The 26,041-nt window shown below is 39.6% G+C and overlaps 1 protein-coding gene across 1 annotated transcript in view; it reads left to right on the forward strand.

The window, feature by feature from the left end:
• Positions 1–26,041, forward strand: part of eif4g3a (eukaryotic translation initiation factor 4 gamma, 3a) — a 73,676-nt gene that overhangs the window by 1,796 nt on the left and 45,839 nt on the right. Inside the window, exons 2-5 of the mRNA XM_056251393.1 lie at positions 9,670–9,739; positions 10,485–10,652; positions 12,728–12,820; positions 16,485–16,517. Of these exons, the coding sequence (XP_056107368.1) occupies positions 9,670–9,739; positions 10,485–10,652; positions 12,728–12,820; positions 16,485–16,517 (364 nt within the window). The remainder of the gene's footprint in view (positions 1–9,669; positions 9,740–10,484; positions 10,653–12,727; positions 12,821–16,484; positions 16,518–26,041) is intronic.

Raw genomic sequence — 26,041 nt, forward strand, 5'->3', positions numbered from 1 at the left:
TCTGTTCATTATATAAAGTAATCGAGTGTCCTCGTAAAATTTGGACTAAACCACGCAATTCATAGTTTTACGATCTCTTTATGAACTTTTTGAAGCGTCAAAGTGGTAGTTGTGTAGGCTAGCTGTCAACGGAACGACAGAAAGCTCTCAAATTTCATCAAAAAAATCTTCATTTGTGTTCCGAAGGTGAACGAAAGTCTAATGGGTTTGTATTAATGACATGAGGGTGAGTAATTTATGACAGAATTAAAAAATTTGGGTAAACTATCCCCTTCAAGGGAAATTGACTTCATATATGTACTTTGGGATGAGCTAGTTTGTTTGCACATGCCAATCTTATTATCTAGCCTAATTCTTTGACATTCATACATTAAATGTTGCATAATGATTTCTCTGAGCCTCTATGTTTACTATTTGTAAAAAAAAAAAATCAAGAAACTACTCACTTTTTAAACTGATATGCTGTCAATCACCTACCGAGACATTTTTCCCCCCCACAACTGAATAGAAAACATCAACAGATATGAGGCTACGTCATTCTAGTCTGATTTTGAAAGTAAATCACGTCACATGAAAGTCATGTTCGCTAGTGTTGGTCAGGCTAAATATGATAGGAATTTCTGCCTGATTTGATGTAACGCGGAGTAATCGGTCAAGTAAAGGCTGTTTAGACACAGTTGAGTTAAGTAATTAAGCATTGAGCAATAGGTGTACTGCAAATCTGGGTCACCCTCTTGAGATCTTTGAGAATTTCTGTTGTTCTGCAAGTCTGAGATGATTTGGTGATTTGGTGAGGAAGATTTAAAGGTAAAGTTTTTATTTATTTTTATTTTTAACTAGTGTCACCAATGAGAATTGCACAAATAATGAAGATTTGAAAACAGGTTTCAAGGGATAGTTCCAAACTCACCCTGATGTCATTCCAAACCTGACTTTATTTCCTCTGTGGAACACATTTTGAAGAACTGGTTTTGTCCATATACTGAAAGTCAATGGCACCCACAAGTTTCAAGCTCCAAAAAGAAGATGAAGGTAGCGGTAAATTAATCCATTCAATTCGACTTTAGCATTTTGAGTACCACTGACTTCAATCAACACATCTGAAACATTCTTCGAAAAATCTTCCTTTGTGCTTAGCCAAAGAAAGAAAGCTATACAAGTTTGGAGCGACATAAGGGTGAGTCAATTATTTTTTTGGGTGAACTGTTCCTTTAATACTAAAGCAAAATGACTAATTTTAGCATTGTATCTTTATTGAATGCATCTGCCAAATAGGCCTACTTATGTAGTGGAGTGAAGCTGAAACCAACTTGATATTCCTCAGACTTCATTCAGAGCACAGATGACATCTTATTTCCCTTGCATATCAATCAATAGAGAAATAGTGCACACTATACCTCACTCTAGTCTACATACTATGTTTATTGTGTGTATTTCTGTAACCATGGATAAATGGTCAGGATGTCATCATTTGTTTGCCTTCTGCACGCACTGATTTGGCATAGTGGCTCTTAAAGACTTGCAGTATAAAGGTCCAATCTAATTTAAACCTGGGAAAAAAAGTTTTAGAAATAAACAAATAAATTTGGTAGTAATTGAATGAAGTAGAAGTAGAAATATTTAAAATTTAATTGTCATTAATCAAAAAGCAAACTTTTTGGCATTGACCATGCAAACGTCTTTGTACAAAATCAGATGTTCTTGAACACTGTACTACTACTTAAACACCTCTGATTGGCCATTCCTTTCACATGCTCAAAATACACATGTGTGATTGGCTACAATGATCAACGCTAAAAAAAACACTGTATATATAACTATGTACAATATATTTGACTCTCTCTTTAGCCGGGCTTAGACTACAGGAGTTTCAGGCCGATTTAAGCCCAATTTACCCCTCCTGACATTCAGAGAAAGAAATTGCGTCCTGGACATCGACTGGTTCTGATGTTCGGCTCAGATTATCTGGTAATGTGTTAATGGCGCAGTGGATAAGACACTGCGACACAGATGTGAGAGACCCGGGTTCGAATCCACTGTGAGACACCAATGTGTCCCTGAGCAAGACACTTAACCCCTAGTTGCTCCAGAGGTGTGCGACCTCTGACATATATAGCAATTGTAAGTCGCTTTGGATAAAAGCGTCAGCTAAATGAATAAAATGAATGAATAAATGTAATGTGAGGCGTTTACAGATCAAATCTTAAACCTCCCAATCTGCTCACGGACACATCGGGGCCGCCCCGACATTATCAAACATGTTTGATATTTAGGATTTTAAATCGGGATGATTACGATTATTATTACGCCAGTACTTCCTAATAGCCAATGATATACAAGTAGATGGAAGTGACGGAACTTTTGAAATGGCGACCGCGAAACGACAAACAGCTGTACAGGGCCAGTGAACAATGGAGATGGAGGAACAGCTGGTCGAAATGTGGCAACAACACGACCGCCTTTATTCTCGCTACAAAGAATAGCCTAAGTATTGATGCAGCAAGTTGCCGTGACACAGTATCCACTTTGTTTACATGTGCTTCCCCGTGGGATCACGTGAGGTGCTTAATCTGGCATGATAATCTTAAGAATATCGTGTGTAGTGTGTGATGTGCCACGAAATTCAAATATTGTAGTCTGTGCAGGTTTGAGATTTAAAAGAAGACAATCTGTGAAAATTCTCCTCAAACCGGGGACACACTTAACGACTTTTAAGGCCGTTGAATGTAATTTGATACTTACGACTGATCATGCACAAACGCACTGAGTCAGAGAAAGTTGCGTTCAGTCTGTGTCTAGTTCTGTCTAGTCGTCAAGCGTGTTCCCGGTATTGGGGACACACTTAACAACTAGCTGAAACATTCTAAGACTGAACTGAACATACTTATGCCGGGGACACCGGGGTGAACACCAACTGAACGCAACTGTCTCTGACGATCAGTCATATTGTATCAAATTACATTCTTAATCTGCCTTACAGTGGTTATGTGTGTCCCCGGCTTTAGGCTACGTTCAGACTGTCAGTCCAAATCCGATTTTTGTGCATATCCGATTGAAATCCGATCAGATTTGTTTAGCAAGTGTGAACGGCAAAAAATCACATGAAATGTTGAAATCCGTTTCAAGCTACATCCATGTGTGGTTTGAAATCCTATTCAAATCGCATTTCTGGAAATCCGTTTCAGCCTGACCGCTCTGTTCGGATTTCGCGTGGTTTATGTGACTTTCTCACGCCACGTAAAACGTGAACGTCAGACATTGTTATAGGAAACATGCTGAAAGTCACTGCCGAAACAAGGCTGTGTTGTTCCAAAGTTCTAGCCTAGAAATCTAGACGCACCCTAGCGGCAGCGAAAATTATTTTGCAGCCAGTGTGGTCTAGCAACTCTCCATAGGCTTTTGAGCTGGAAAAACCAAAAACTGGTCAGGCCAATCACATCGTGTATAGAGTCGGCGGGCGGGCTTAACACAATGACGGCACAGTTCATGACGTTCCACGTGATTTCCCTGCTACTTGAAAACAAGATGCAGCGGTCTTTCGAATCGGCTTTGGCCGCGACTCTGGAGGACTTGGAGTTAAGAGAACGTCACTTAAGTCATTCTTAAAAAAGGAAGATGTGTTCGGAGTTTTGCCGACCTGATACGGCAAAAGTTTAATATATCAATTAGCTCCGCTGGTGGAAAAACGCATGGGACTCACTCATCCACAACCGTTCGTTGCTCTGGTTGGTTGTAGCGTTATCCTATCGCGTGCAGAGGGATTTTGAAAGGTAACCGTTTATCCCGCCCCTCGGATTGATTCATGTCAATGGAGAGTTCCCAGACCTAACATCTTGATGTAGGCCTAGGTCTGGCATGCCAGGCTACCAAAGTTCCGGACGAGCAGAAAATGACAATATAACGGAGACATGTTTGTAAACCGATGGAGATGAAAGCACGGAATAAAGCCACGCATACCAGCCTTCTACGTTTCTGCCGCTGCATTAGAAGACGCAGTAGTCCAGCGCGGCTACACATTGTCATGATGTAAAATTTAAATAAGACAACATCTCTATTGCAAACCCCTCCATGTTGCAGTTGTTGTTGTTTTTGGCATATTCCTACCAACGCAATGTCATTGCCATAGAAACAAATGCAGAAGATCTGGAAAACGAAAGAGCTGCATGGACACACAAATCGGATCTGAACAGTTGCGATACACAATGTGACAGACAGTCAATAATTTTAGATCAGATTCCAATCGGATTTGGACTGACAGTGTGAACGGCCTTACAGACTGTTTCCAACGACTGAAGCAGATTTTAAACACTGACTGAACACAGACTGAACGTAACTGTCTCTGACTCGGGGCGTTTGGGCATGATCAGTCGTAAGTATCAAATTACGTTCATAATTGGCCTTACAGTCGTTAAGTGTGTCCCCAGCTTTATGTGCGTGATGCAACCAGATTTCACAATCGGTTAAGATTTAAAAACTCCTGTAATCTGAGCCCGACTTTACTTGAGAGATGAAAAAGGAATTAACTTTGGTTATTGTCTTTAGAAGACTAAAGGCACACACACACACACACACACACACTACAAGATAATCCGGCCGATTTTGGGCCCAATTCTCCCCTTCCTACGTAAAGTACCGATTATTCTTAAAAATGATGGTTTTGATTGTTTTCATCTGCCTGGAAAAAAATCCAGATTAAGTAGGGTATTTTTCTTTGACGTCATGCCACCTCCATCACATCTCAGCTTTGTGGCCTCCCACATTGAGATCTTCCCAATCAGTTTCAGACTTTAGTTCTCTAGGTTTTATAATTCCCAAAATTATTTGTTATTGCTTTGATATTGGAAATCGTATATTCAGCTGTTCAACAGTGATCGACAAACCTCAAACCTTAGCAAAAACATGTGGCTGTAGAAATTCACTATTGTGTGCACACATGGTTGCACTTATGTCAGATAGTGGTGATTACATCACTTGATGCATATCAGCGTCTTCCACTTGTAGAGTGTTTATGATTGCATAAATCGCAATTACGATCCCTTCCTGTGCTCAGACGTCACTGTGTTGCTTCATCTCATAGAGAAAATCGTCACAGTGGACGGGATTCCTGTTCGTGGGACGCCTGCCTTTGGTGATGATGCTGCGTTGTGAGCTTGTGTGTAAGGAAGAGGGGGGGGTTGGGGTGTTGGAGGGAGTGGTTGCCAGAGCGACGGGTAACATATGCGACTGGCGCTGCACCCCTCAGACAATGGCAGAGCTGCTTAGCATTCAGAGTGTGAGGCTTCCCACCGCCTGCCAACAATCGCCTAGGTCAAAAAGAGTCTAACACACACCGCCTGCCGCAACCCCTTTCTTAGTTCAAACACATCTTGTCACCTGCTTTTCCACTTTTTCATCTCCATCGCAGACTACAATCAGCCCTAAATGCTTATCAGGAAATTGCTAAACCAGTAGGGATAAGGAACTCTAATTTTTGAAGGTGAAGTGGGTATTTTTCTTTTATCCAATCTCAGTTAAATGCATTAGAGATAACTACAAGTAAGCTATTTGTAGCAAGCTATGGCTTGCTCTGTGATGCTGGGAAACCATTGCTCCGTTTGAGTAATTTAACAAAGTTATGGCTTCAAGGCTCAGGCAATTTCGTGGGATTTGGGCGGGTCTACTGGGAAACCTGTTTGAAAACATTCTTGTGATTCCACTGCATAAATTATATACATAACCAGCCATTTTCCTGCAGTAAGCGATTTCTGAGATTCATAGTTGAACACTGTTGATATTTGAAATCCACCCAAACAAACACACCCCTCCCTTCATTGCTCCGCCCCCAAAATGCAAAAACATGCAATATAAGAGTCTCTTTATCGTAGCAGAAGCAAAGCAAAATAAAGCTTTGCTCAAAAAAGCAAAAATGACGAATGAATGAATGACAAGGAAGAAAAAAAATTATCATATGCGTGTATACACAAGCAAGAGTTCGTTGTTAGTCGCCAGCAGCACACAAAACTCAAAACCAATGTTACTCACATATGGAGCAGAAACAACGCTACCTCAGCGTCCGTTTTCAGGCCTTCCTGCTTAGGTCTCTCCACCGCAAGAAAGTTTTTCTAATGTCAACGCAGGTCCTAAAGCTCTTGCCCAGTCATAACCCTTTTTTCCCCCAGTGACATTCCTCTGACTTTTTTCTCTTTTGTAATGTCTCTCAGCCATCTCTCTTTCAACAGTTTTTCTTCAAATCTCCCTCTTGCTCTCTCCTCCCCCATCATGAGTAGATAGAGTAGAAAAACTACTGCTAGTTTTTCAGAAATCGCTTACTGCACCGTTAGGGGCCGTTCACACAGAATGCGTTTTTCCATTCCAATGCGCTACTTTTCCATTGGTTTTTTTATGTAAACATGCGCTAGACGGACGTGTATGACCGTTGCGCTCATGTCTCGCGTCTTTTGCAGCGTTTTGCGCATGACATGGCATTCTAAAAACGCTGTGCTCAAGTTAAAATAAGTTCAACTTTTAAAAAACCCATCTCTAGACCTTGCGCTTTTTTTTTTTTTATTCCACTGACCTGCATCTTGAGTTTTTAACAGAAAAAAACACGTTCTGTGTGAACCGGCCTGTGCCAGATATTACCAAACTGAACTGAAAAAATAAATACAAACACTCCATATGCCACGCCTCAAAGTTAGTTGTTTTCTCCTTGGTCCTTATGCTTGTACAGCACTTTGATCAGGCCGTGTTCACATATGCCTAACCGAACCGAACCCTCAGGTGGGAATGAACTATATTTGGCTTTCTATATTAAGCATTAAACAATGACACTTTACCTGTGAGTCACTTTCTGTGATCTCTCAAGTCAAAGTTGTGGTGTTGGCTCAGGCTGCAGTCTTGCTGCAGTACAGTGTACATGGACTGCATTTCATTTCATTCGTTTGATATACGGTTAGTGAACATATTCCTCAGAGAGTAATATGTCTGTTCTATGTATTAGAGAGTATAATATACTGTATATCTCCAGATGAGGGTCGTAGGGTTCATATCCTCATTTTTAGAAAAGTCAGCTATGCATCTTGGCCATAATATGAGATGTGATAGAAAAAGTCCTGGAAATCATACTGCACCTTTATAGCCCCATCTGACCTGAGGATCACGTAGCAAGGAGTAAATCTCTTTTGAGTCTCTCTCTCTCTCTCTCTCTCTCTCTCTCTCTCTCTCTCTCTCTCTCTCTCTCTCTCTCTCTTTCCCTCTCACACACTCAGCTGTAGACCCTCTGTCTGCCACGTAGACAATTTACTTATCTTCCTTCCTTCCTTCCCTTCATTTCCTTCCTTTCTTTTTTTTATTTCCTTTTTATACTTTAGTCATTCCTTCCATCTTTCTTTTTGATCTTTTTACTAGTTTCCTTCCTTTTTTAAGTTTTTTCTTTCCATCTTTCTTTTACCTTGTTCCTTTATTTCCTTCCTTTATTTTCTTCAGTTCTTTCTACTTTCAATTAATCCTCACCTCCTTCCCTCCTTCTTTTGCTTCATTTCTTTCTTGTTCCTTCCTTTACTTCATTTTCTTCATTTATTCCTTTCCTTCAGTTGTTTCTTTCTTTCTTTCTTTCTTTCTTTCTTTCTTTCTTTCTTTCTTTCTTTCTTTTACTTTGATCTTTCTTTCTTTCTTTCTTTCTTTCTTTCTTTCTTTCTTTCTTTCTTTTACTTTGATCTTTCTTTCTTTCTTTCTTTCTTTCTTTCTTTCTTTCTTTCTTTCTTTCTTTCTTTCTTTCTTTCTTTCTTTCTTTCTTTCTTTCTTTCTTTCCACAGTCCCCTTCTCTCTATCACTCCATATGGTGCCTAATTGGATTTACAGTTAAGCTTCTATGAAAGTTTAAGGCTACACAGTTTTCCATCTCATCCTTTACCATTCTCTGTAGTACTTGTTCTTCTGGCAGTAATTAAAGAGACAATATTTAGAGACTAAAGGACCATCACTTTCCAGAGACCATGTCACTAATAGGATACTTTTAAAAGAGATCCTTATTAACAACTGCCTTAGTGTCTCAAGAACCCAGATTACTTTTTTTTTAAATGAGTGCTTTTGGAAAATGTGTAAATTCTTTTTCCACACCTGTGGGCACACACTTGCGTGTCGTGCCGTCAAAACACTGCCATGACCATGCAAAGGGATTTGGTTATGCAATTGAGTGCCAAACCGTGAACACAGGAATCAGATCAGCCTGTAATTCCAGTAAGTCGTGGCTAGTGTCCTGCCAGAGTCTCGCGAGTGTCAGCTGTCAATTTTAACCTGATCAAATAGCCTCATGGGCCGTCCCCTAAGCTGCATTCCTCAGGTGCACCCCTCTGATCTCTGATTGGGTACCGTGGATGTCCCTGATGACCTGGAATATAGGTTTCCAAAGTCGAATTCACTACATGGTGGTGCACTTGAGAATGCACGCGTGCACTCTTTTTGGGTCGTTAGGAGTGAAGGAAAACCTCTCCACACACATTATTATACCTCTCTTCCCGGCCTTTTTTCCCCAGCTTTTATTTCCCCCATCCCCCTTTTTTCTCAGAGTTTAGGTTGGCAGAAGGCCAGAGAGGTAGAGGAGGGGGAGGGGGGAGGGGAGAATGGGAAAGAGAGTGCAAATCGGAAGGCAGGATTTCACTGAAAGACTAAAAAGTGTTCATGAGTGCATGAAGCGCATGAAGGAGGAAAGCCAGACCTCCTCCATTTTCCCCGAAACCATGTGATCTGCTCATCTCTCACTTACGGACACAGATATCGTAACTGCCAGAGCAGGTTCCTGCTCTTTTGTTTCTCTTTTTCTGTCACATCCATCTATCTTTTTCGCTGTACGTGTCTATAACTGTATGTCTGTTTTGAGCGGCTCAGTCTTTTGTGTCACATAATACCTCAGGCATGTATGACAGTGCAGCATTTATTATAAACTCTCTTTCCCTGTTGGAGAGCTTCCTTTAAAGAAAACCGGCTGAGTGATGTGTGAATGTAATTGTAGGTAAAATAATGATGATATAACATTTTTCAGGTCCCATGACCCCCCCAAACCCCCCCCCCCCCCTCCCCCCCCCCGCCGATATCTTCCGATATCTTTTAATAACTTGCCACCTGTGACCTGAACATGTTCATGTTATCATTATAAATTTCTTGGAGAGCCAACAGCTGTAAATGGGTACATGAATTGTAGATCATGGGACATTTTTGGTGGTCAAGTAACACTGTTCTGATTTTCAGCGAGGAATTGTGCAGCTTACTTTTAATATTTTCTATTGGGTTAACATGTTAGAACACACATTGTATCCAAAAGTGCACTGATCCATTTCTCACATATTTGGAATTCCATGTCAGGATTTCTGTCTGTCTGACATCTTTCTTGCTGGTTGAGGTACGGGGTGTACTGAAAGGGGGAATTGTAAATTTTAGAGACGGGTGGGAGAAAATGTGTTTGTGTTAACTTTCTCAAACCTCTGCCCTAAATGCAAGTCATTGGAGGAAGTGGACATTAATATTAATTGGTGTGAAAGAGTCTGCACCATTATAGCTAAATGAACTGAATGTTTGCTATTATGAAACACAATGCTTTTTTGTCTAATATTTCATGTTTCATGAACTTATTGGGTTTAAAAGGTTGGCATTTTCAAACCTATTAGAGATTTTCTCTAACATTACCCTTCCCAGGATCCCTCGAGGACTTTCACTGGAGGAACGCATGTTTTCCCCCCACTCTGGGGTGACGGCCGTCTACAGCGTGAGTGATCACACACACATGTACACTTACAGTCATTACACATCACTATAATTCATATACATAGACAATTCCTAAGGCCAGAAATATTCTCTTAAGTATGTGAAAGTGTGTGGTCTCATTGTACATACTTACTGTGAGTTTAATCATTATTATTATTATAAGCAGAAGCAGATGATATTAGATGCCTTTATTTGTCTGATCTAGCTATATACATGTTGATAGTTTAGCTAACTATAACTAATCTGCTCAGCAAGACTGTTGCCGCGCCATAACAGTAGTTGACCTAAAAAGTGTGACAGATAGAAACTTACCTATAATTGTCAAAACAGTGTATAAGGGATGCGCCGATATGAGCATTTTTCTGCCGATATCGATAATTCTTTATATTTGAAAGCCAAAAACCGATTTATTGGCCGATAAATTGAAATCCAAATTTTGATATAATTTGAGATCTGATTACAAAAACAAACGTCTCACCATTAAAAGCCATGTTCCAAGCACACAATTATAATGATTTTCTCAATATAATTTCACGTAGCTTATATGACAGACTGCACATGTTGCACTTTACTGTATTTTCCTTTTTGAAGTGATTCCAACTATATTTCAAGCAATTCAAAACCATCATGGCGAACAGCATCTTTAGTATCTGAACTTGACTTGTCTAAAATGTAAACAAGCTCTTTGCTAAAAAGGGGCTATGGTGTGACGCTGTGTGTAAATGTTGTTTGTGGTCATTCCACAGGTGTCCAGACACCCTGGTTCTCCGTACCCAGGTCATGACCTCAGCAAAACCCACCCAAACCTGGCAGGCACCCCTCCTGGCCACGCCACGTCCCAAGCCCTCTCTCAGGTATCAGTCCCTGCTGGCCCCTCATACCGCTTCCTCAAGGGCTGGGAGACAAGTGGAGCGGTAAGTACCAACACCCTCAGCATGTCCACATCCTCATCTGTCTGTCTTCTCTGTCTGTCTACACAATTGTTTGCTTAATGACCTGCTATTTTATCTGTTAAAGGGGTCATGAACTGGATTTTTATAAAGTTCTCTGAGGTCCACTTAATGTTATTAAGATTTTGACATCAAAAAACATCCTAATTTAGAAATAAAATCCTGTTTTTGACCCTCTCTTTCAAACACTCTGTTATGATAGGCACGCCACATTCAAGACTTAGAAGTAAACGCCCACTGCTATGATTGGGTAACAGTTTTCCATATTAAAATCATTTCCATGTCCATGTCATTGCTCGTGTGGAATTGTTTTGAAAACCTCCGATGTTGAAGAATATCCCGTTACATAGTTGAAACATTTTCCCACAATGTGAAACATTTATGCGCACTACTTATGCTCTATAAGTCTTGGTTGTGGCAAGTCAAATTTAAATACTAAGTTTTCACAGTTATAGTTTACTCGATAACTTGCAGTGTTTTGTGTAAACGTAGTTATGAATAAAAATGTACCATCATTATTCGCACTGTCGTTCTTATAGGCTATTCATCGTTTATCCTTTTCGATAAAGTGAAAAACGTATACATTTTTTAAATAAAAGGAGAACGTGTTGTAATGTCTTTCTGATGATAAAACAGAAGATCTCTCACTGAAGCTTTTATTCAGGATTACAGCGAATGGCTTAATCAAAACAATAACAAAAGAAGCATTCTCTATGTGCTTGCTTCTGTAATGCCCCGTATTAACCCATTAAATGCCGAAGCAAAGGAAAGAACGGTATCAGAACTATTCATAGATTGACTGCGGCGCTACAGTATAAATACTCAGTACATATCAAACGATCTGTAACAGACAAAGCAATTGTGATACATGGTAAAAACATTGTTACTCACACTTGTGTGTTGCGACATTACTGTCGGATCCAATAAAGTCGTCACTGTATCATCTATTATTATCAGTCTCTCTGAAAAGCTCTTTAAAAATGAATCCACAGTAAAATGAAGTGAACAAATGAACAGTGTCTTACTGACGCGATCTGAAACTTCGTTAAAAATAAAGTTCATCCACGCTTTCGTGATGTTATGATCACAACTCGGCACTGCAAAACGTCTTGTGATCCTCAGAGGCATCTCTATCACTTTGTTGCTTGAGTAATATGTTTGCGTCTCTCGTACAGCTACATGACATGCGTGAATCGGTGGGCGGGGCTAAAAAGGCAATGATTTAGAAGTAGGCATTGATTTTCTTCCAGAGACTGTCTTTTGTCGCACTATTACGTCATGATGTGAAAAAATCCAAAACGAGTCGTTTGGGCAGCTGGTTTCAAGAAAAACAGTTTTTGGACTAACAAGAAAGTTTTGAGTTCTGAAACTTACAGGATATTTTAGGACAATGACCTCTTGTATATCAAAAGATCAAGGAAAATTTGATTTCTCAATTCATGACCCCTTTAAGACATTGGAGAACTTATTACATTTTGGTGTTGCTATATTTTTCTAGGTCACCTTGTTTTGTACCAAAACAATATGTTTGTTCTTTGCGTTTGTTGGGTCTGAACTAACTGTGACATTTAGAATTGTGTATTACATTTAGATGTCTGATATTTTGGCACACATACACACTATACAGAGTGTCGAGGTTTTGTGTTATGAGTGATTTTTGCACCGCTCTTCCTCACCATGGTTACCACCAGCCTGAAGGAACACTGTCGCTATTTTATAAATAGTGTTTCCAGCTGACACAGGTGCTGTAATGATCCCACGACTTTCTCACACACACACACACACACTGGACAGATATATACACACTCTACAGACACTTTTATATACACTGCTGCTGCGAATTGATTAGAGGGTAATGTATTCATCTGGGTTTTGTCTGACAAAGAAATTAAGTCAATATGCACACACTCACACAGTTAATGATGATCTTTTTTTTTTGCAAGGCACTCTTGCTATTTTGTATCCTGTGCTCTGAATGAAAACCGAGCTTCAAAAGGGAAGTTGCCTAACCTTTTTGCTGTCTATGATTCACTCCTTAGCCTTCATATAACCCAGCTCAGAATGCAGGCTCCACCCCCCTGGTGTATTCACCACAGACCCAGCCAATGAACGTACAGCCACAGACTCGGCCGGTAAGCACTGCACTCCGCTTACGCAAATGAACAAAGAACATCAAGACAATTTTTGTGGCCCTCGTGATTTATGTCTTAATGCAATAATTACAAACATGACTTCTTGGCATGCTAATATGTAGTAGGTCCGAGTGGTATGATGGTTCCTGTAGTGGTTGGAATGTTTCGATTAGAGGAGAATCTGTTAAGACAGATTTTTTAAAAATCCGACACCAAACAAAAAACCTATTGCCTATTCTGCACATTGTCCAGCAAATAGACATTTTCAGTGTAGACACTTTGGTTGCTAATAATGGAACCGTTTTAGTGCCTAACCCGCAACGCTCATGTCTGGTGTAAACACAGTTTATGGTTGCCAAGCAACCATATTAATTTAGAATTCAATTGATGTATTTATGATACATTGAAAAATTTAAAACTAATTTGAGATGAAATACCTTTCATTTGAAACATTTTATTATGGGGATTTTCAAAAATATGAATTAATTATTAAATTATTATGTAAATAAGACATTTTTAGTTAGAATTTCTGTTATTATGATATACCTGCTAATTACTCATAATATGATAGAAGATTTTATTTACTCTATTTTTCAAAAGTTTGGGGTTGGTAAGATTTGCCAATGTTTTTGAAAGAAGTCTCATATGCTCACTAAAGCTACATTTGATTAAAAAAAAACCAGTAAAAACAGTAATATTGTGAAATATTATTAAAATTTCAATTTGTTTTTAATTTAATGTTTTTTAAAATGTGATTTATTTCTGTAATGGCAAAGCTGAACCTTTAGCAACCATTACTTAAAGGGGCATTATGCAGAAATCCCGCTTTTGTCAAACAGCGACCCCTAGAGTTACTGTGGAGTACATGAATTTAACGTTACTGTCGTAAATACCACTCACTCAGAGCGTGACATGGCCTGTTACATAGTATACAATAGTACATTATGTTTAATTTGTCGTTTAATGAGATATAATATATGTTGTTAGTGGTGAGAATTTTCACGTGATTAAATACTTAGATCCGACAATTTTGATGGTCCAGAGGCAGAACTTTTGCCAAGTGTGTCAGAGGTTCTGGGTTCTAATCGGTACTAGTAGTATAGTTTATTTTCCTCATCAAAACCGATTGTTTATTAGTGGTTGTATTTCAAGCAGGGACATGTTTTTTGTGCATTAGATTTTGTGATTTCACCATAACAAAATATAGAGAGTCTCTCAGTCCCCGCAACGGATTCAGGCGCGCGTCACAACAGAACACTGTAACTTATCTGCACCACTGATCGCAGAGGCAACGAGCACTTTGGTCACTTGATTTCAAAAATAACACATTTCAGATCGCCTCTTATTTAACAAACGAACGAAATGAATGCTCTACTAGAGTTACCTGGAGATGTTTTATTTGTTTGTAATGGTAACGTTACAGCCGTGCCGCGAGAAGTTTCAATGGGGACATAACACACCCGCAAATTATGCCTATGCTCGTGTCCGACTCCTCGCTCGGTCAGTCTGCCGTTTCCTCTTTCTCTGTTCCCCCGACAATGCTTTACTAGCTTTCTGCATCTCATATGCCGGCTCAGCCATGACGATAGTGTGACAAACTCCATCCATCTATACCTTGTTCCTGTGTGTATGTGTGCAGTTACCGTAAAGGAATATGTTACATCGCGAGAGCTGATATCACGCGATACTTCCTGACGCGGCCCGCCGCACCGAAGTTGCAAGTGAGATTTTTTCGCTCACAGGCACCAGGGGGGGTCGAGACGCCCACCATTCAACCCGGAAGAAGTTATATAACCATTTCAATAACTCTGAAGCTGTTCAGTTAAGCTAAAAAAGCTGCATAGTGTCCCTTTAAAATCATTCAGAAACTCTAATCACTCTAATATGCTGATTTGCTGCTCAAGAAACATTTCTTTTTATTAGGAATGCTGAAATTGTGCTGCTCAATATTTTTGGGGAAACCATATTTTGTGGAAACCATAGATTTTACCTAGCCTGGCTAACGTCAGACCACGTCTCATTGAGATTGAGACGTGGTCTAGGAACCACATGTTCATTTTCTCGTATTTGAGGCGTGGTTTACGAATGCCCAGAGCCGTTTATTGGGTGCTACGAATGTCTATCAAATGCGCCTGTACGTAGCTCATAGCCAATCGTTTCAATTATACCAGATGACGTATGTAGAGCGACAGAAATTAGACGAAGAAGAAGACGATGGGTCTGAGATTTATGTGTACACGATGGCGTATGTATCTAAGGCTGCATCGAAAGGTAACTTTGCGTCTGCTGCCATGTTGGGTCCATAGGTATAAACAAACTGCTTCGGTGTGTCGCATAGACGTCGTCATCGTCTTGCTGCTTCCTCCCCGTTCTGTGATTGGTCCCCTCGCTGAGGCGAAACTCTGGTCCATGGTATCCAGGCTGCCTAGCAGCGTGAATAAAATCGCGCTGCGCAAAGGCAGCATGGGAAAACCCAGGCTAGATTTTACCAGGATTCTTTGATGAATAGAAAGTTCAAAATAACAATTTAATTCATCCTTGCTGAATAAAAGTATATATAGTCGTGTATTCCATGTACCACACATAGTCGTCTTGCCTCATTAATATAAAAGAATATTATACAAATTAGAAGTCTGGTCCTGAGGTTGTAAGGCTTACTTGAGTTCATATGTTTTACACCAACTTCAATCATTTATTTAAAGAAATTGTTCACCCAAAAATGAAACTTATCCCAGAATTTACTCGCCTTTAAGCCATCCTAGGTGTTTATGACTTTCTTCTTTCAGCCGAACACAATCGGAGTTATATTAAATTTTATCCTTGCTCTTCCCAGCTTTGTAATGCAATGAATAGTGTCTGAGTTTTTGAAGCTCCAAAAAGCACATCCATATTTTAAACTTTATAAACTATAATCATAGTATATAACAAATATATAAACTATAATCCTGTTTTAAGGTTGCTCTTAGCTTTGCTGCTTTTATTTGTGTTTTATGTGTTGTTATGCAAGTATTATTTTCTTATTAATTAAATGGTTGTTCTGGAAACCACTTTGGTCAGCCTAGTGGCTGTTGTAAATGTGCTATATAAATAAAATGAACTTGAACTATAATCACTGGCTTCCAGCAACAGCCGTATGCGTGTTCACGAGTGAGTAATGTTCCAACGTGAACGTGCGTACGGCCGGTGCTGGAAGCTAGTGATTATAGTTTAAGTTTCAAATATGAATATTTTTCTTACAAAAACCCATCGCTTCGCTTCAGAAGGCATTTATAGGCTATTAGGCATTATATTTATATGGATGGATGTGCTTTTTGGAGCTTCAAAAACTGACACTATTCAATACCATTACAAAGCTGGAAAGAGCTGAAAGAAGAAAGTCATATACACTTAGGATGCCTTGAGGGTGAGTAAATTTTGGGATAATTTTCAATTTTGGGTGAACTATTCCTTTAAGACCAAAAACATAATTAAGATTAAAGACCAGCCAATAGGACCACCTGCTCTGCTGACATATGAAACAAGAGTTGTGTAGCAGGGTTGTGTAACTTGTAATGGTAATGCAAAGGCATCCCAGGTGTATCATCTGTTATCCTCACTGCCTCTCTATTCTTTCTCTTCTTTTGTCGCTCCTGATGACCTCAAACCATGCTGTTATCTCCATCAGTTTATGACGGGACCTCGGCAGACCCACCATCAGGTAAATTCCACAGACCCAATGTCTCTCTATCCTATTAGACACTTCTTAAGATGCTTATGGATTTTGGTTATGTGTATAAAGATCTGGACTGAGACCCGTGAAGTTGTAGGGTTCGAGGAAAAACAGCATCGGCTAAATAACTAATTATTTAAAATTTCAAAAGAGAATCGTACCTGTAATTTGCAAGGATGTTTGATGATGTGTTCTGTGCCGCCAATGTCTTAAGTCATTACTGAACTGTCACACTGACCACCGTTTTTGAAATACTATTTGAAATCCATGTATCCCATTAGTTTTGCATTAGGTGTAGAACACCAGTAACAGCATTGCAAATACAGTTTTGAGCTTATTGGTTCACAATTTTATTGTAATCTGAAAAACCAAAACTGATATGTCTGTGGTGGTAACGGTTTCTTTAGTCCGCCCTAGAACCCCAAAGCAATTCCACTGGCTGAAAGAATTTTCAATGGTTTACACTTGTGGTGCAAAAAATTACACTCTTATGGTCTTTTACAAAGTCTTTGATTTTGGGGGTCTAGAGAGAGCAGGTTTCATGCTTGAACATTATTTTTCACATGTTACATTATTGCAGCACCTCTCTTTCCAGTCTGTCAGTAACCCTCTGTTTAGTTTCTGTTTCTGTGAAGCCCCTCCTTCTGAAAAGTACTATGTGCTGTTAGGCCTGTCACGATAGTCAATAAATCAATTAATCGCACAATAAAAAAATTGAGCTCGATCATTTTTCCGGCCGCGATAATTTCCATTCGCATGCTTTGTTTTCCTCGTCTCTCTCTCTCTACCAAAGAGACTGGATGACAACTCTCGGTTCCTTGGCGTAGGAGGAACCTATTTCCTTTTAGCTATAGTGAACTAGAGCTTATTCTCTGCCCGAGCCCGAACTTGGCCCGACCCCGACACTATCCTCGGGCCGGGCCCTTGATCTAGAGATGTGCACTCCCAACGCAATAGAGTGCGGTGCGGGACTAGATTAGATGGCCGAGTGCGAGCTCGAGCGCGGGCGGTAATGCACTCACTCTGTGTGTGCAGGTTGCGGGAGAGTAAAACGATTCGCGGGACTCCCGCAAACTAGAAATATCTATGAATAAAACATAAAAACTAATAGATTTTTATTCATCTGTTGCAGAAAAGCAACAAGAACAACTAAAACAAAATAGAAACGATTTACAGGCCAGAGTTTCTATTCATAACATGTTTGCAGTGTTGAGCGATGTAGCCAATCACAGACATATGTGTTGATTTCTTGAACGCAATGGCCAATCAGAAGCATTTAAGATAGACTCCCCTCACCGCTCAAAACGGACTTTTTGTTCGGTGCTGAATTCTGTATGCTGGCAAATCCTCTAATTATAACAAACAAAGTGTGGATATTATGAAAGATTCATTGTGCAGTCAGCTTCATTGATAATAACAGAGATGTGTGAGATCGCGATGAACTGTCAGCTTTTTAGGAGTTATTAAGGGAGCGCACTTAGTCATGCCAAACCATGCACGCAGTAGCCTGCTTGCTTTTATGTTAAATTAACAGTGGTTTGTGCTTTAATAACAAATAATTTATCATAGGGTAGGGTCGGGTTTTGTTTACATCCATTGCTTTTATTGTTTTTGGTTGTTTTGTTCATTTATTGTGGATATTTAAAATGTTTTCCATTTTCAGTGTTAAATAGTCTTTAGAAATAAAAGTTTATTGATCTTTGAAAAGGTGTACCTGCATTATTATGCCATTATCATTATTTTAGATGTAAATGGTCTCAGAACGACAACATTATCGTTTATCGCAATAATTTCTTGGACAATTTATCGTCCAGCAAAATGTGTTATCGTGACAGGCCTATGGGCTGTGCTCTGATTGGTCAGGTGAACCAGTGTGTTGTGATTGGTTAGCTGCTTCTCGCGCGTTTCAGAAATGTGACGCCCCTTGCCATAACCGCGAGTTTTAACACACTACTAACGCAACTCAACCAGACCTTGCCACCTTCTTTTTTCTCACATGCCTTGGGTGGGAATTATTTAAGGGAGGAATATTGTGATGTGCTCGTTCCCAGAAGAAAACTCAAGACTACTATTGAGGCGTTTCAGGGAGTTCAGAAACCGTGCTGATATAAATCTCCATTTGGAGTGACTATGTGCTTTGTTCATTTGCAGACCTTTTTCATGCTCAAACAGCAACATTACACACATTTACAAAGTTGAAAATGTAAAAAAGGTCCTCTTTAAGAACCATTATGACTAGACATATTCATGTATTAGCTCGACAGTGTAACAAGCTTCCCGTCCTTGAGAACCAGACATTAGAAGTGTCTCCTCTGACTCATCCATTTCTTGTCTTTTCTAAAAGATTGTCTAAATCATGATGATTTGCATTCATGTTATCTGATGAGCAGATGTGCGATGATGAAGTCTGACATTGATTGCCAAATCTTGTCAAGGCTGTTAGTGCACCTTTTATTAGATGAAATACTTCAATCAATGTGTCACGTTCCTGAGCAGAATCATTGTGGTAAGCGTCTATACAACTTGGGCTTTTGTCAGTCGTAACCAAATGCATTCAGAGGTCATTATGATCATTAGAATGTAAGTTGCATTGCTAAATTCATGAGCAGCATTACACGTGTCTGTACATGATATTCTATCAACTGTGCTTTGGTGTTTCATTACACGGAAAAACTTGTTTGTCATTTGTTGCTAATGATTTTGTTTATGCACTTTGCATAACAACATCAGCATTGGGTGATTTAATGCCCTTCCGATATTTGTCCTTGTTTTCGCATGGGCCCGGTTGCACTCTCTTTTTTTCTGTAGCCACTCCGAGGTTCGAAGTCTTTTGTATTTTACAACGGGTGAATCTGTTGTCACTGGTGATTGTTGATGATTGGTGATTGGGGAGGGGAGGGGAGGGGAGAGGAGGGGGGGGGGGGGGGGGGGTGGAGGGAGGGGGGGGGGGGGTGGAGAGGAGAGCAAAAACCTTAACAATGTACACAGGTCTGTTCGCCCTATAGAACAGCGCTTGACTGTGTGCAGTGAAAGAGGCTTTGACATCTGTGCTGATGTTAAAAGAGCTGAGTTAAGGTTTCATTTCTCCCCTGTGGCTGCGGCAAGTCCCAGCTCGCTTCCACTGCAGACTGGCTAAAACTGATGCCTACAAGCCATTAGAAAACAAACAGAAATAGGAGAGAGTGGAGTGACACACACACACACACACACAGAGGGTGGAATAGTTGGCTGGTGTTGAATATTGGTCAGAGGAATAGAAAGAAAGAATATTTAGGTCTGAGCCTCATCAAGTTTCTGTATCCTGCATGATGAGTGATTCTGTATATAAGGGCACTTGTGATTACTAAAAACATTTAAATGAAAATTAATTTTAAAGCTGCAGTGCATAGGTTTTTTGGGGATAAAAATGATCCAAAATACATATTTGAGAAAATACATTACCAGCCAGTGTTCAAAACTATCTGCTTGCCTTAGCTCGATTCAAAGCGGTAAGCTTGTAATAATATTTTTAATTCCAGTGATTGACTGGTGGATTTCCGCGGGAGATTCGAGCTTGTCTTTGCGTCATTACGTCACATCGGTACACATAAAGGAGGAGTCTCGGCTAGTATAAGCTATATTGCATGTGACGATGCTGGAGGCGGAGATTTATAGCCTTTTCTCACAGCACTTGATATAATTAAACTTATCAATTTGATGGTGGATCCAGAAAGGTTCAAACGACAATCACCAGTGACAACAGATTCACCCGTTGTAAAATACAAAAGACTTCGTTCGGACTTCGGAGTGGCTACAGAAAGAAGAGACTGCAACCGGACCCATGCGGAAACAAGGATACATAGCGGAAGGACATTACATGTAGTTACGCAATGCTTGCTTACGTTGTTAACATTAACAATTTGAGAACAAAGTATAATTTGCATGGTTTTGCGTGATATGATAACTTATAAGCGATTGTTAGATTTAATCAGCGCGATTTACTGCAATGTCAGAACCAGAACAAAAGTGGATGTTTCTTACTAGTTCAGATGACATTTTCCGGTGAAAATTCTTATGTTGGTCATACTTCCAAAAAGAATAATCTGTGATTCTTTCTGAATGCCAGTCTCCACATCGGCGCGGTGACTGACAGCCTCACAGTCTCCTCAAACATTGTGTTCATCCACACTGTGCCGTGTCGAGGGTGTTGAAGTACAACTCATGTAAAGTTGATAATTCCGCGAATGACTGCAATTGCAGATTTCGAACAGAGATGTCGACAAAGAGGAAAAACGCCAGACTGCAGCTTTAAAATATTTAGATATTTAAAAAAATGTCATTAGTTTATTCAGTTCAAGTTTCAATTCCATTCCATATAGGTTTATTTTTGTATAGCCCTTTTCGCAGTACATATTGTTTCAAAGAAGTTTTACAGAAAATGCTTTAGGTTTATCATTACCACGGCACATTGATTTTAAAGGAGTATTTCACCCGTGGGAACATTCATCTTTATTGAAAGTAGGTCATATATGTAGTCGAAATATAATAAAATTTTCGAATTTGGTGCCTTCTTGACCGAGTAAAGACAGAAAGTAACTTTAGGGCGCATTTGTACTGAAAACCACAACTCCCACAATGCACCACATTGCACAGCTCCGCAAGCCACTGCCACTAATCCAGAACAATGCTGAGGAGGTATACGCCTATCAGATTCAGAGAAAGCACTCTACGGTCTACAAGTCTGACATTTTTTTACTTTTTCGAAAACCACTAGTCACAGCTGTCCTACAATACCTTACCTTAATACACAAAATTCACAATACATGAATTTGAAATAGTTGTTTCAGTAAGGGCAAAGATTAAGAATATATATATTCCTTCAATAGTTAAGAGCCTTTAAATCTTGGTTTTTAAGTTTTAAATAAAAATGTATCTATGTTCTTCATGTGCTTAGTATGGAATTATTGTTGAGAATCAGTTTATTATTCCATCCTGACCTGATTCGCTTGCAAAGCTGAATATTAATATTCAGCTTTGCAGTCAGATAATTGCATTTTCAATTATTTTAAAATAGAAACCAGTTATTTTAAATTGTAATAATATTTTACAATATTACGGTTTTTACTGTATTTTTGTTCAAATAAATGCGGCCTTGGTGAGCATGTTTAATATTATATGAAAACATAAGAAACAAATTTCAAAAGACATTTGTTAATTTAAAGTGGATGTAGGTTTTTTTTTAGATTAGATAAGATTCAGCTTTATTGTTATTGTACAAGTACAGAGACAATTAAATGCAATTAGCATCTAATCAGAAGTGCAAATAACAACGTTTGAGAATAACAACTATTTGTTCCATTCATGATCCATCTTCCATTTGTCCCCCTCTCTCTCTTAGTCTCTCATGTTCTCTCACACTCATTTCTGTCCCTTTCATAGTTCCACAATCTCTCATGCCCTTTTTCTTTCAGTCATTCATGCCCTCTTTCTCTCTGTTTCTGCCATTCAGATACATGCGCTCATTCTTATCTCTGTCCCTCACAAACACACAGACACCAAGTCTCCACTTCCATCCCTCCATGGCATTTACACACACACACACACACACTTGTACAGCATTGTGACAGTAGTTTAGCACAGTGGTCTTCCCCTCAGGCTGGCTTGATCCCCTGTTGGCCTGTATGAGTCCCAGTGAGAGGAAATCACCCATTACACACACACAAGCAAAGTTTGTTCTCCAGTGGTGGTCTTCATGTTTCTTTTCTTTCTTGTTTCCTTTGTTAGGTCTCTGTTTCCACCTTTGACCCAAAAGTGGCTGAAATTCTATAAACCGATAATTATGTTAATTTTAATATTTAAAGTGATTCCAACTCAATATAGTTTCTTTGTGCCATTATCATTATAGTTGTGATGTGTTATTCTTTTTTCATTTAGAATGATTTTTAGAACTATAAGATCAGTAGTGGTGATGTTTAAGCGTTGTAAAGTTCTGTCCCTCTCATTAACTTTTTAGCTATCTCACATTCTTTTCTGAGCATTTGTTCAGCCATCATCAGTGTCTTTACTTGGGTTCTTTGCTTATTTTTCCTGATTCCTTATCTACCCTATCTCCTTATAGCAAACAGAGTGCACTTTCCTCATAGGCCATATATTTTAATAAAGAGTTGTTCCTCTAAACAAGTTGTTTTAGAGTCGGAGCTTCTTTTCGGCTACTGTCGTGAGTTGACCCAACATGCCACCCTATTACATGATCTCACACATAGTCTATCTATTACACCAAAGCATGCCAGTCAAGACCTTTAACCACATTATTTTATAGGTTACATAGTGAAACCCAGTTTGGGTAAGTGCTCAGTGTCTTTTATTCTGTGTGTATTTAACTTAACTTGTCCGGTTCTTCCTGAGCTTGTTCATAGCCACAAAAATGATTATGTCCTCTCTCAAAGAGCACAACGACACTCAACAGCAGGTTTATTGCAGGACCACTGGTGAGCACAGACAGTTACACATAATCTCCACTCAGATTACAGTCACTAGCGGATCAGTTCTGTGGGTGTTAAATCACTTTTCAGCCAACGTCATGGGGCGTCCGCTGGTTTTATTGTTCTTGTTTCTACACATACTTCTGGCTTTGGGAAATCTCGCCGAGGCTTGTTTAATGATAGGCCTGGATTATTCTGAGCCATGTTGTTAGATGTTTTTGGCTGTACCTGAGCCGTACAGTTAGGATAGATGATGTCTAACACCATGTCTACACCGGACGCGACAGTTGTTGCAAATAGCTTAAAATACGTCAGAAATAGTGGGTTACAATGGGTTCTATTTTCTTTTGTTGCATCACGTCACGTGTAGACACAGTGTAACATTATGACCACCTGCCTAATATGCTGTTGGTCCTTCTTCTCATGCTGCCAAAACAGCGCCGACCCGCCGAGGCATGAACTCTAGAAGACCTGTGTCCTGTGGTATCTGGCATTAAGACGTTAGCAGCAGATCCTTCAAGTCCTGTAGATTGCGAGGTGGAGCCACAGTGGATCGAACTTGTTGGTCCAGCACATCCCACAGATGCTCCATTGGATTGAGATCTTGGGTATTTGGAGGCCAGTGCCCGGTTGCATAAAGCACCTTAAGTGTAATTTTCCCTTAAAGTCGCCCTTATGTTTCCCTTAAACCTAAGGGTGTTGCAGAAAAATACCCTTAAGTGTTACTTAACGGTTTTTTTTAAGTGAAACGTCATAAACACTTAGAATCTCCCTTAAATGCTGTTTTTTCACTTAAGTAATCGTTAAGTGTTGCATAAAACCCCTTAACGGTAATTTCCCTAAGTATAACTTAAGGTTTGGAAATCGTAACCTTAAGAGTAACGCGGACAAAAATAAGACGACATGGCTGAATTTATGAAACCAGCTGAAGATCATAGGGAATAGGGAAAACCCTTTGGACCAATTTAGCCATGAAAAATTGTTGCAAGAATACCGATTTGATCGACGCGCAATATTTGACATCACTATCAAACTAGACGGCTGTCTGTCTGTCATTACACGCGACTCGCATGTAAACTATCACAACGTTACGTCAGTGCGCGCACGGAGAGTGTGTGGCCGACAAAAAATTCACAGGAGAACGAGCTGATTGTGTGTTTTAAAAGGAATCATGACAGAAGAAAACAGGTATGCTATGGAAATATACTCAGCTGTATTTCGAGACACAGAGCCAGAAGTGCATTCACAAAACCTAAACAAATGCCAAAGCATGAGACGGTGAACAACACAAACTGCCGCCACGTTCGGAGCTAACGCGGTGTTGCATGATAGCGTCACTGGACTGACACGTGATATTCCGACATGTTAGTGTTTTGCGTATCTATGGCAACAACAGACTTTTATAACGTGAATCCAGGATCGCTGTCGTGAAACACTTAAATGTTTCCCTTACCTAAGAGAACCGTTTAAGAGATTATATGCAACACCCTTAAGTTGTTCTCTTAGGTAAGGGTAAATCGCCCCTTAAGTATCATACTTAAGGGAAAAACTTAAGGTGCTTTATGCAACCGGGCACAGGGCAACACCTTGAACTCTTCATCATGTTCCTCAAACCATTCCTGAACAATGTGTGCAGTGCGGCAGGGTGCATTATCCTGCTGAAAGATGGCACTTTCATCAGGGAACACCATTGTCATGGTTCTACGCAGCCTTCGCTGGTAGGCTTGCTATGGTAGTCGGAGTTACCGCTGTTACACAGTGTTCGGCCGTTCACTGATTACATTACTTGCTTACCGTTTTGCTTTTTTATAGTAATAAAAAACATTTAGTTCAGTTGGACAACGGATGCAACAATTATAAACTGAAAGCATCTGCTCTGCTCCATACAGCACAAGGTGCAGAGTCACAGCACAATGCAGCGGGAGTCAGATTTCACTTATCACATGAAGTGATGGTGGAGGATTTTGTCCCCAACAGATCCTGAGCGTCAATGCCAAATATCTTGTAAAATGTGCAGTCAGTACCGCTGAAAGTGAAAGTAAAAAGTGAGCGCGCCTCCCCCAGTGTTATCAGTAATACTGGTGTTGTCGCAAGTTTATTTACCAGTGTGAAAATTTCCAGTTTGTGGTTTGTCCCTCCTTGGACCACTGCTGGTAAATTATCACCACTGCTGACCGGGAGCAACACACAAGCCTTCCCCTTTCAGATACTCTGACCCAGTCACCTTGTCATAACAATTTGGCTTTTGTAAAATTTGCTCAGATCTTTATTCCTGCCCATTTCTCCTTCATCCAACACATTGATTACGAGAACTGATTGTTTGCTTACAGTACCATCTAATTTACCCAGACCTTGTGGCCTCGTTAGGAGACGATCAACGGCCATAATGTTTTGGCTCAGCGTATGAGTGATATTTGAATTAAGTGCACTTTTTTGGACTCCTCAAAATTTTGAAAAATGAGGCTTATTCAAACGGTTTATCACATGTCCTGGAATAAGCATCTGACCATGGCCTTAATCGACCTTCTAGTATATTGTCTAACGTGTGATGGATTTTTGATATTGTGTGTGACGATAAGAAAGAAATATTGTGAAATGGCAACCTCTAGTTCACTGCATCCAGCAGTGTGTTGAACCTGTTACTGAACTACTAAAACATTCATCTGTCTGTTGAGACAGATACCTGGGTCCAAGTACTACACTAAGAGTCAGCAGCAGACAGAAAATACTGTCCTTTAATCTCTCCACTATGGCTTTCAAATAAACCTGCTGATACTGCATAATAACTTAAACATTGCTCACAACAATCTGAAGTTCGACAGTGGTTGCCTTGATGTTTATTGTTGAAGGTGGTGAATTTGTACATAATTTTTCTGTTGTGCTGACTATTAGGATGCTAAAGCAAAACATGCTCTCAGCATGCCAAAATGCTCTCTGAGAATTTGTCTCTAATAATATTAATACTAATAATAATTATAATATTTAATAATTATATCAATATAGTATTTATTTATGTATTTATATTTATTAATTTATAAAAAAATTGTTTTA

The sequence above is a fragment of the Rhinichthys klamathensis genome, unplaced genomic scaffold (assembly GCF_029890125.1).
Source record: "Rhinichthys klamathensis goyatoka isolate OS25496 unplaced genomic scaffold, OSU_Roscu_1.1 h1tg000082l_1, whole genome shotgun sequence".
Taxonomy (NCBI): Eukaryota; Metazoa; Chordata; class Actinopteri; order Cypriniformes; family Leuciscidae; genus Rhinichthys; species Rhinichthys klamathensis.